This window comes from Palaemon carinicauda, chromosome 16 (assembly GCF_036898095.1).
Source record: "Palaemon carinicauda isolate YSFRI2023 chromosome 16, ASM3689809v2, whole genome shotgun sequence".
In the NCBI taxonomy this organism is placed as follows: Eukaryota; Metazoa; Arthropoda; class Malacostraca; order Decapoda; family Palaemonidae; genus Palaemon; species Palaemon carinicauda.
In genome coordinates this window covers 19,357,162-19,369,661 of record NC_090740.1, presented here as the reverse complement: position 1 = coordinate 19,369,661, position 12,500 = coordinate 19,357,162, and the positions used below count along the sequence as shown (strand labels likewise).

At 31.9% G+C, this 12,500-nt stretch overlaps 2 protein-coding genes across 2 annotated transcripts in view; both read right to left on the bottom strand.

The window, feature by feature from the left end:
* w (eye pigment precursor family transporter white) overlaps positions 1–12,500 on the bottom strand; it is a 157,145-nt gene that overhangs the window by 78,086 nt on the left and 66,559 nt on the right. The gene's annotated exons all lie outside the window — the stretch shown is intronic.
* Positions 8,622–10,370, bottom strand: LOC137654970 (uncharacterized). Its single transcript, XM_068388869.1, has one exon. The coding sequence runs from the start codon at positions 9,735–9,737 to the stop codon at positions 8,622–8,624; it is 1,116 nt and encodes a 371-aa protein (XP_068244970.1). The 5' UTR covers positions 9,738–10,370.

The window sequence follows — 12,500 nt, the reverse complement described above, 5'->3', positions numbered from 1 at the left end:
CCTGGCCCTTCCTGGTCCCACCTTTGATGGAGAGGGGTCTTGGGCGCTGATCATGTGCACAGTATATAATGTCAGTCTCTAAGACATTGTCGAGTCCCTTACCTATGCCACTCATGAATGACCTTTTTTTAAAAAAAAATAAACTTTTGCATCAAGTTTCCATCCTAGAATTAATTTTATTTCTCTCCGAGCCTTTCCCGCCACCCACAACACAAAAGCAAAAATTAATCTCAGCAGTTTCCACCTTTTTTTGCCTTTGCCATCTGCTCTCGCTTTATACCACAGCTACCCTGCGGCACCTATAGAAATCAGTCGTTTCCATTCATCCAATCTACGTTCAGAGCATCATCCTCTTTTCATCCATTTACTCTCATTGCCTTAAATATCCTCACATGCGCTCACATGCGCCAGTGCTTGGCTATATAGTCTAAATTTATAAATCCATCAATTTATCCGCTTAGTTTTATTCTTATTTATGATCGCTTTCAACGTCTTGGGCGTACAAACTAAAGTATGTACAGTAAATCGCATGCTTCAGCGATAGATGGTCTACATGCATTTCTATATATGTATATTTATATATTGTATATATATATATATATATACATATATATATATATATACATATATATATATGTATATATTTGTACATATATAAATATAAATATTCATATATATATACATATATATATATATGTATATATATATACAGTATATATATATATATATATATATATATATATATATATATATATATATATATATATATATATATAAAATCACTTGACACGAACACACGGAGCTTTAATAAATGCAAATATTAACCAAAATGGGATTTAATATCGTCTTCAACCCAGGGAATGTAAATAAAATATCCACTAAAAAGTCTTTAACTATAAATGCTTCTAGCTGGGATTCATTCGACTCAGAGGCTTAGGTTCGAGTTCTTGCCCAGCCAAAAATATTTATCATAGAAGTATTTCCAGTTGATATATATTCCAAAGGTTGAACTTGATGTCAGATCTTATTTGTGGCTATTTATATATATGTGTATATATATATATATATATATATATATGTATATATATATATGTATATATATATATATATATATATATATATATATATGTATATATATATATATGTATATATATATATATATATATATATATATATATATATATATATATATATGTATGTGTGTGTGGCGGGGTTGTACATACTGAATATGCATATGATATAAATATATTTATGTATATGTGTATATATATGTGTGTGTGCGTGAGTCTGTGTGTGTATTTTTATGAATAATTCTATATATTTGCGTTTTAAAAGACCAGAATTTTGACGATGACTTTCGAGTATCGTTGTAGAGATTAGAGTTCTGGTGGAGTTGAGGGACTATCGTAAACGTCTCCCGATTTCTTGTGTAGAAATTGACGAGCGGTTTCATATATACATATACAAAGGCACTTCCCCCGATTTTTGGGGGTAGCCGACATCAACAAATAAAACAAAACACAAAGGGGACCTCTACTCTCTACGTTCCTCCCAGCCTGACAAGGGACTCAACCGAGTTCAGCTGGTACTGCTAGGGTGCCACAGCCCACCCTCCCTTGTTATCCACCACAGATGAAGCTTCATAATGCTGAATCCCCTACTGCTGCTACCTCCGCGGTCATCTAAGGCACCGGGGGAAGCCGCAGGGCCTACCGGTTTCATAATTTGATGGAATTTAAAAACCCCCTAAAAAAAAAAAATCTTAAACTAGAAGGTTACTTTTAAATGATGTTTATCTTCCAATCTCTTTACTGCATCGGGCTTGTCATATTCTAATTCAAATGTTGTGTTTATTTAATCCTTTAAAAGCTGTTTTATGAGGTGGTCTTTAAGAATACTTTGCAACGATTGATAGTCTCATTAATGTTTGTGTTTAAAGTTGGAAAGATTATATCAAGCAGTACATTGCGAGGGATTCAAATTTGCTCTAGAAATTATTATATATCTTATGAAAAAAAAATGCTTTTTAGGTAATTGACAGGTTCAATAACTTGCAAATTAATTTATATTTAAGCCCAGCAGTAATAAATTGAAGCATAAACATGAAAAAAGCAAATCTAATCAATAATCGCTCCCTAAAACCAACATTACCGTCACCCACTTACATCAAATTATGTTTCAAAAAGATTGTTTCTCCTGATAAAGGACGAAACATTTGAGATATTGCATTTCATAATAAGATTCTCTCTCTCTCTCTCTCTCTCTCTCTCTCTCTCTCTCTCTCTCTCTCTCTCTCTCTCTCTCTCTGTTTTATTGATTTGCCGTATTCTTTTTAATTACGTGTGGGAATTTCAAAATAACAAAAGTACAAAAGTAACTCATTGGCAAAACTCGAAGACATTCCGTATGTTATTTAATATATATATATATATATATATATATATATATATATATATATATATATTTATATATATATATATATATATAGAGAGAGAGAGAGAGAGAGAGAGAGAGAGAGAGAGAGAGAGAGAGAGAGAGAGAGAGAGAGAGAGAGCGCTTCTATCGGCATTATATGAATATATCTAATTTCCATTCCTTTTCGGAAGCTTATTTAACTTATGAAATTAAAATAAAAATTGTGATCTATTGCTGTTTTAAAAGCCTCGTTAAACAATGATATGTATTTGATTTGTAAGTGAAGGCAAGTCAAAAAGATACATGTAATAATAACACCATAATACCGATAATAATTATAATACCAAAATCAGAACAGGTTAACATCGTCAGTTTATATGTATATATATATATATATATATATATATATATATATATATATATATGTATATACATAGTTATATATATATATACATATATATATATATATATATATATATATATATATATATATATACACACATGTGTGTGTGCTTGTGTGCCTGCATACGTATCTGCAAACATACGTTTATATGTATATATATATATATATATATATATATATATATATATATATATATATATACACACACATGTGTGTGTGCTTGTGTGCCTGCATACGTATCTGCAAACATACGTTTATATGTATATATATATATATATATATATATATATATATATATATATATATATATATATATATATATATATAATGTGTGAGTGTGTTTGTGTGTGCATGCATACGTTTTTGCAAACATATGTTTATGTATATATATATATATATATGTGTGTGTGTGTGTGTTTGTGTGTGCATGCATATATATATATATATATATATATATATATATATATATATATATATATATATATATATATATATATATATATATATATATGTATATATATCAGTCGTTCCCAGTCCAATATAGCACTACAGGACAAAATCCTCAAAGTTCCTTTCACTCGGGTCTGTTTATGATCTTTCTGTTCCAGTCCCCAACCGCAAACTTTCTTGGTTTGTCAATAAATCGTCTTCCGTTCCACCTTGCTTCGTTTGTAATCTCTAGAGACCCATTCTGTTGTTCTTAATGCGGATCTATTATCTATCATTATCATTATATGTCCTACACACGTTCATTTCTTTTTCTTACATTATTATTTTCATAGCTCACATATACATATACATACATATATATATATATATATATATATATATATATATATATATATATATATATATATATATATATATATATATATATACACACGTGTGTATGTTGTATTGATGTATATATATGTATTTATATATTAAGGATATATATACACACATATGTATATATATATACATATTTATATATATATGTATATATATATATATATATGTATATATATACATATATATATATTTTCCTTATATATTTTAGGTGAACAAGGAAGTTCTAATTTCTAGAAAACTATGCAATGTAAAAAAACTATTTATCTAGCAATCCATATCTCATACATAATAGTGGTATCCTTAACTTGAAATGTGTGTGGATAAAGGAACCATTTGAACCACGCCCTTCTCCCTCGAGGCCAAAGGAATTACAATGGAGGACGCCCACCGCTTTATGAATTTGCTAATGCTCTCCATTGATTATCAGTCCGTAGAACGTTGAATATTTTAATCGCTTTAATGGAGACCCTTTTTATTTCTCCCAACATTTCATTACCCTGTGTTGATGGCATTAATGGGGCTGTTATGTGTGAAATTAATTGCTATTCTTGAAAAGTGCATAACGTTTTCAGTTGTTTTCGATTTATGCCACCCATGATATAGAAGTATATATATAAATATATATATATATATATATATATATATATATATATATATATATATATATAAATAGATGTATATATATATATATATATATATATATATATATATATATATATATATATATATATATATAGATGTATATATAGATGTATATATATATAGATGTGTATATATTATTTTAATGTTACTCTTAAACATCTCTTGTAGTTTATATCTTTTCCTCACTGGATTGTTTTACCTGTTGGAGCCCTTGACCTAATAGAATCCTGCCTTTCCAACAAGGGTTGTAGCTTAGCAAGTAATAATAATGATATGAATAGGCTAAAGTGAACCAGTAGCAAACGACAAGAGCGAAATACACCAACGCCATCTGTTGCCAACGCGCTCTACTAAAGCAGGCGAATGCTCACGAAATTCAGTAGAGTTTTCCGTTCTTCACTTTACTTTCTTTGTTTATAAAGGACTCCAGTAGACATCTTCTAACCGATGTATGCATCACAAATCCACTCTTATCTATTATTATTACCATTATTATCAATATCATTGTAGTTGTTGTTGATGATGCTTCAAGTGGATGTTTCTCATAGGTGCTAACTTCAAAACGTGATGGCATCAATGTTCATGGATCTGCTGCAAAGGTGAAACTGCATACCCTACACCTTCACCCCCATGCAGCTCTTATGTTTTTTTGTTGCCTTGATTAAGGATGGGCTCGAACCAACTGATCCCAGCTTCATAAGACTACTTTGAATTACCTGTTATTATTATTAATATTATTATTATTATTATTATTGTTATTATCGTTATTATTATTGTTATTATTATTATTATTATTATTATTATTATTGTTATTATTATCGTTATTATTATTATTATTATTATTATTATTATTATTATGCTCTATCTTACTTTACTTATCATTATTTTGGTATTTTACCAAAATCTTTTTGAAGCTGCTATGAAATTACCGTTACTGACACTTTACTACAGAATTTAGATTAGAAAAGACCATGAACCAAAGCTTGAAACATCGTAGTTGTAATCGCTATGAATTAGTTATTCTTATTAGTTTTTTATTTTTGAAACCGAATCGCTCAATATTTTACGTTAAAAGAATTCTGCATTTTTGCCCAATTTCCAAACGGTGTTGCGTGAATCTTGCAACCTGGCGTCACGTGCAATGATCACATACAATGGTTGCATTACAACAGGAATGGGAACATTAATTAATCATATACAATATAGGGGAATGTGCCATGGCACATGACATGCACAAACGCGACTAATTCTGTTTTGTTAAGCATAGCAAGCTTTATTGATTATTGGCCTTTGTAGTATACAGTGGTTTGCTTAAGTTGTATTTTGTTAAGATTAGTCGAAAATTATGATTGCAAAAGCGGAAAAAATACAGAAGATCATGTTTTAGGAAACTATTTCAAGAATATTGAAAATGCAGGCCTAACTTGTGACACCTCGCTGAAAATCAAACTTAGTTAAGAGCTTCAGCTCAAGTTATTTCCAACATTAATCCGAAAAAGTATAACTTTAAAATACTGTATATTGTTTAAGAGTGCTGGCTCATCAAATCAATCCCAACGAGTTTAAAATCACAACACATTCAAATATGCAAGAAACGTAAGTCAGTATTTTCCAAAATAGCCCTTTTTTATTTGGTTGTATTTACTAATACGGAATATCGAAGATTTATTTTCCAAAATTCACTATGGAAATTGAATAGACCTATGAAATTATTAATCAGATTATTATTATTATTTACTAAGCTACAACCCTAGTTGAAAAAGCAGGATTCTATTAGCCCAGGGGCTCCAACAGGGAAAATAGCTCAGTGAGGAAAGGAAACAAAGAAAAATAAAATATTTCAAGAAGAGCAACAACATTAAAATAAATTTCATATATAAACTATAAAAACTTTAACAAAACAAGAGGAAGAGAATTAAGATAGAATAGTGTGCCCGAGTGCACCCTCAAGCAAGAGAACTCTAACCCAAGACAGTGGAAGACCATGGTCGAGGTTATGGCACTACCCGAGATTAGAGAACAATGGTTTGATTTTGGAGTGTCCTTCTCCTAGAAGAGTTGCTTACCACAGCTAAAGAGTCTCTTCTACCCTTAAAAAGAGGAAAGTGGCCACTGAACAATTACAGTGCAGTAAGAAGAATTGTTTGGTAATCTCAGTGTTATCAGGTATCTGAAGCAGAGGAGAATATGTAAAGAATAGGCCAAACTATTCGGTGTGTGTGTGTGTGTGTGTGTGTAGGCAAAAAGAAAATTAACCGTAACCAGAGAGAAGGCTTCAATATACTATTGTCTGGCCAGTCAAAAGACCCCATAACTCTCTAGCGGTAGTATCTTCACGTTATTCATTGTTAACCTGTTTACAGGCACACTATTCTATGCTATTTCTCTTCCTCTTGTTTTTTGAAGTTTTAATAGTTTATATATGAAAGAGTTATTGTAATGTTGTTACTTTTCTTTTAAATATTTTATTTTAATTGTTAATTACTTCACTTGTAGTTTATTTATTTCCTTATTTCCTTTCCTCACTGGGCTCTTTTCCCTGTTGGAGCCCTTGGGCTTATAGCATCTTGCTTTTCCAACTAGGGATGTAGCTTAGCAAGTAATAATAATAATAATAATAATAATAATAATAATGATACTACTTCTACTACTACTACTACATAATGATAATAATAATAATAATAATAATAATAATAATAATAATAATAATAATAAATAATAGATAATTAATAATTAACAGACAATAACTAATAATAATGATAATAATAATAATAATAATAATAATAATAATAATTTGTCCCAAACATCAAAATTTAGTGTTAGAAGTCTAATAATAATAATAATAATAATAATAATAATAATAATAATAATAATAAAAATAATAATAACAATAATAATAATAATAATAATAATAATAATAATAATAATAATAATAATAATTTGTCCCAAACAATCAAAATTTAGTGTTAGAAGTCACGGAAGGTACCACCGAAAACGCAGGAGCAGCCCTTCGTGTTTTCTCAGCTGCTCCTTGGCGCTCAAGAAAGTACGTAGGTGTTTTTACGTAGCATTGCATGTTCCGTGTAACCTTGGTGTGTTATTACTCCATCGATTGGGTACTACGTCCTTTGCTTTCTATATCCATTAAAATTGTAAGAATTGAATTACAATCGGTGAAAATCGACCGGGAATTTTGATGTTGAATACGAAAATGCTTTCTGTGTTGGCGTGTTGACTGAGAACTTGAAAGTTGTCAGACCATAAAAATTCAGAATATTTTTTTTTTATTGTATTTCTTTTGACATAACAAAAGATACAGATGAGATTAGAATAAATAGATATGTTCATATTTGTGAGAAATATATAGATCATGGTCATCCTCACCACCTGTTTAGAAAATAGATGAGATTAACATATAAAATGGAAATTCCAGAACAAAATGGAATAGAATCTTCAATTCGAAATAACTTCATAAGGTATTTGGTTTTACTATGCCTTCATTTTTATATACCAAGAAAAATTGATTTTATCTTTATTTTAAACTCTATATTTGTATGTGATATCAAAGTTGTCAATTTAAACTTATAATGATGAAAATTAAAAAAAATTCTACTTCCTAAAAAAAACCTCGAAGCTGACTAGAAACCTCTTGTTATTATTCAAGTTCCAAATACGTAAAAATCATTTTATTAAATACCACTGGAAATTAGTTGTATCTCAGTATTTAGGTATGATGACGTAAGTACAGGACCCGTCAGTGATTTCTGTTTATCAGGTGCCCAGTGATTAAGTGAAAGGCAATTAATTTTAAATACAAAGTAAAGTAGGAAAATTAAAACATTTTCATATGATGCAAATGCATGAAAAAGTTCCAGAATAAAGCAATACAATTTCGAAAATAATAAACAGAAGGAAGTTCTTCTTTGTCTACATCTTTTCCCACTTCTATGTGGGGTCGATGTTTCTGGTCAGCTTTCTCCATCTACCTCTGTCCCACACTTCATCACCGGTTATTGAAGTGTTGTACAGAGGTAGATGGATAAAGCTGACCAGAAACATCGACCCCACATAGAAGTGGGAAAAGATGTAGACAAAGAAGAAGAACTTCCTTTTGTTTATCATTTTCGAAATTGTATTGCTTTATTCTGGAATAAAGCAATACAATTTCGAAAATGATTAAAAAAAAGGAAGTTAGTAATGGCAATGGGAAAAGGCCGAATGACATGATCTGGCTACCTCACTCTCTTGGAAAACAGATGTAAATATAAAAACTAAAGTCAGTATCTCAAAATTTATTGCAGACAATTAAAGAATCAACTATCACGTTTAACTATTTTTTCCTGTTTACCTCGGTAAGTTTTCCTTTATGTGCCGTCTGGGGCCACGGATGCTCCCCCTGCAAATGGTTTGAATACCGAGGAGATAGTTTCTTAGGGTCGACTATCTCTGCCCTGCCGACCAAATGGTCCCTCTTGCCTCTGCCGACATCTTGTAGGGGAAGGACTTTACCGACATCTTTGGTGTTGGGGTAAGAATAGGTGTGCGTCGGACGAGTCGCTTCAACCAAGGGTCTTGAGAAGCTCTCTGTCCTCATATTCTGAAAGCCCATTGAGCCTTTCCTTTTCGCCACCTCGGCTATCGGTTTGGCCATGATAAGCTCCTGTTTGGCATTATGACACCCATGAGCATCCCACAGTCGCACGGGTGACGGCGATTTACTGTCTTTTTGTTCTAGTTTGGAAGCTAAAGTCACTCTCTGTGGGATCCCCCGTTCGATATCGTTTACTGTAATCTCCTTAGGGGGTCTACGAAATTCGGGAGTGCTATCCCTAGACACAAAATCATCGAATAAATCAACCTGGGAGTGGTTATGGCGGAGGTGGCGTGGAGGACGTTTCGTTACTGAGGACTCGATGTAACCTTCGGAAAAGCTGCTGATACGGGAAATCCTAGTTTCACTTTGAGGACTTGTTATCAAATCTTCAGTATCGTCACTTGTTGATTCCAAATTGCATTGGACACCTGACTCGCTTTTCTGTTTAGCAGATTTGTTTTTTGTAATGTTCGGCTCACTCTTGATTCTAGAAGGTTTTTTATAGGGTGCCCAATCACGGTAAATCTTCAACTCAACTCTGTTTTCTTCTGTATCCTGGAAAGCATTTCCTTTGCTATGGGTGGTTTTGGAGGCGTCAGACCTCTGGCCACTCAATGATTTAGACCCTCCCAATTCACTCTCTATGCCGGAGTCGCTCCTGTCACTCCTATAGGTACCAGACTCAACCAAACGAGTCGCCGAGTCCCTCCTATGAAGTGCCCCAGCTCTAGCAGCCTTGGACTGTGCGTCGCCGACGATCAAATGCGTGTCGGGAAAGGTACTGGCAGCCGGAGGCGGCTGCAATTGTTGCTGCTGTGCATCCAGTCGGTCAAGGATGTATTTCCGGTACATGACAGTTCAGCTTTGAAGACACTTGGCCGTCCAAGTCCCTCCTTGAAATAAGATGAATACTGTAGCTTTGTTCTTGAACAGTTGTCGTTTGGCATTGTATAAGTTATAAGGAGGAGGTCTTTCTACTTTTGCATAAAAATGATTAGCAGAAAAATGAATGTTTCCTCCCTCAGAAACGGACTAAGCTAATAATTATGTTTCAGATATCGTTTTAACTTTAATCTAAGAAGTAAGCACAAAATATTATACAGACTTTAATCAAAGCAAAGCAGTTTACGATGCCCGCGGTACTAAAATACTTCGAGAATTATTGAAGCTATTGAGTTATCCTTAAGCATGACAAAGAATGTCAATTTATTGGCACTTCATGACAATGTGGCACTTTGGGAATAATAATATGCAGTTATTACATGACTAAAGAATTATATTTAACCATCAATCTTAAAGTCTATTGTTTTTTAGCACACTTCATGTATTTTTCTTTAATGTTAATCGTAGTATATGAGTAATGACGCCGTTTCCTTAAGGCAATTCAAACTAAGTATTATTATTAGAAGTAGATGCTGGTCTATTAAACTAGGTTGCTTTGACTCTTCCATATTACGTTTGGTATATCACCGACACACATACTCACACAAACATATCGGTTTTTTTTTCTGTTTGTATATAAGATGAAAGCACCTTTCGTGTGCCTAGATTATCTTATCAAAAATTTCATGTTTTTCACAACAGTCAGATCCCACTCATGACGTTTTCACGCATATCATAAGGCCTTTCGTTTGAAATTCATAGTTTTCAACGTTTTTATGTTAACGTGCACTTTCAAGAAGGCCTTGTGTCTGTTTCTGCTGACTGGAACGTTTTATGTTGTGTGTAAGTCTCCAGCAACACAACGCCGAAAAAAAGAAACAAAAAATCGTTTTTGTAACCGAAGCCAGAGACAGTATTTTACCCTAGAAGGAGGATAAAATATTCACGTAGATCCACACACACTTGTGTCAATTCTTCAACCGTCTCCGGCCATTTTCAATTCTTTATTCCACTTTAGAGTATATAATTTATTTCCCACATCGAACCACTTTCCTCTCTCGTTACCTGACATCGAGAATAGTGAATGATTTGCATAAAGCTACAAGCTTTGACTGAGATTTTCAATCTGCCACGTTTTTCGTACATATTTCACATTCAGTGTTCTATGGCAGAGACTGGAAGAGAATATAAATGATAATGATGATACAATGGAAGCTCCATTTCAACATGTTAAATGTAATCTGAAACAATCTTCAAAATAAGTGTTCGGACATATGCATTCTATGTAGAAGGGATTAATCTTGTCAAAGCTAAATTGTAATGCTTGTACATATGCCTCATATATGTGTGTGTATATATATATATATATATATATATATATATATATATATATATATATATATATATATATATATATATGTGTGTGTGTGTGTGTGTGTGTGTGTGTGTGTGTGTGTGTGTGTGTGTGTTTGTGTGCTGTGCGTGTGTGTGTGCGCGCTTGCTTGCAGAAAATGAAAGAGAGAAAATTCAACATGATAGCTTAGGCTTCATGAAGAAAGGAAATTGGCATAATCTACTTAGAATCAAGGGATTGTATGATACGAAATCTGGGTTAGTAAAATGTCATGTCTTTGCGTAATTAGAAATTCGGTCGATAAAATTTAAAAGGACGGGCGTACTACTGTACTTCCAAGCCTTATTTTGCAAGGCCAACGTTGCATGCCTGGCCATTGAGCCTCGTTCTGATAAGCGTAAGATTTTTCCTGGATTAAATAATCGTTTGGAAAGTTTCTCCAAATATCCTATTTGCTTTAACCGGATGTACAGATTATATAATGTGGTTTTGACTCGGTCACAGCCTCTCGAAAATTGGAAATTCTACCATTACTCGATGAAGTCAGCATTTTGAGATGTTTATTCTTAGTTACGTCTGGACATCAACAAGACTTCCTTCAGTGAAAGTAATCTTCATTTGGGTTCAATGTTAAAAAACCTGTAATTCTAATCGGAAATTCTCCGTCACATACTGTTCTCAGCCGTATTTCAGTAAAATACAGGCGACCGTAATTTATACCCTACTTTGTTATTATCTTTCACGAGTTAGTGATCGTAATATCACTCATATGCGTCAATATATCGGTATTTAAAACGGTAAATGCCAGGGAACAATTCTTCCAGGATTTTTACCATTTGTTTACGGGTATTTTTTAACAGTGTAGTACGAATTATTAATTTCAGAATATAGATTTTTTTCCAATGATTATAGACTCGAAACTAAGTTTTTGCGAACTAGAGACGAAGATGTTACGTAGTGAAACAAACGAGAAGGAAATTATGATTACGTATGATTTCCTGCAACATGAGTTTAGTGCTGGCTAACTAATTTTGTGTCGTCGGTAAAATCTTTGTTATCTTTTTCAAAATTGAACCGATTCAATTTATCTTTTCTTATCATATTTTTACAAAATTAGGCGAAAATTAAACGATAGCTTGATTAAGTATTTGATAACGGTCATTTCAAATATATATATATATATATATATATATATATATATATATATATATGTATATGTATATATATACACACATATATATACAGTATATATATATATATATATATATATATATATATATATATATATATACAGTGTGTGTGTATATATATATATGTATATATATATATATATATATATATATATATATATATATATATATATATATATATATATATAT

Coding starts and splice junctions, on each gene's coding strand:
- LOC137654970 (XM_068388869.1), bottom strand. CDS start 9,737: ATGTACCGGAAATACATCCTTGACCGACTGGATGCACAGCAGCAACAA.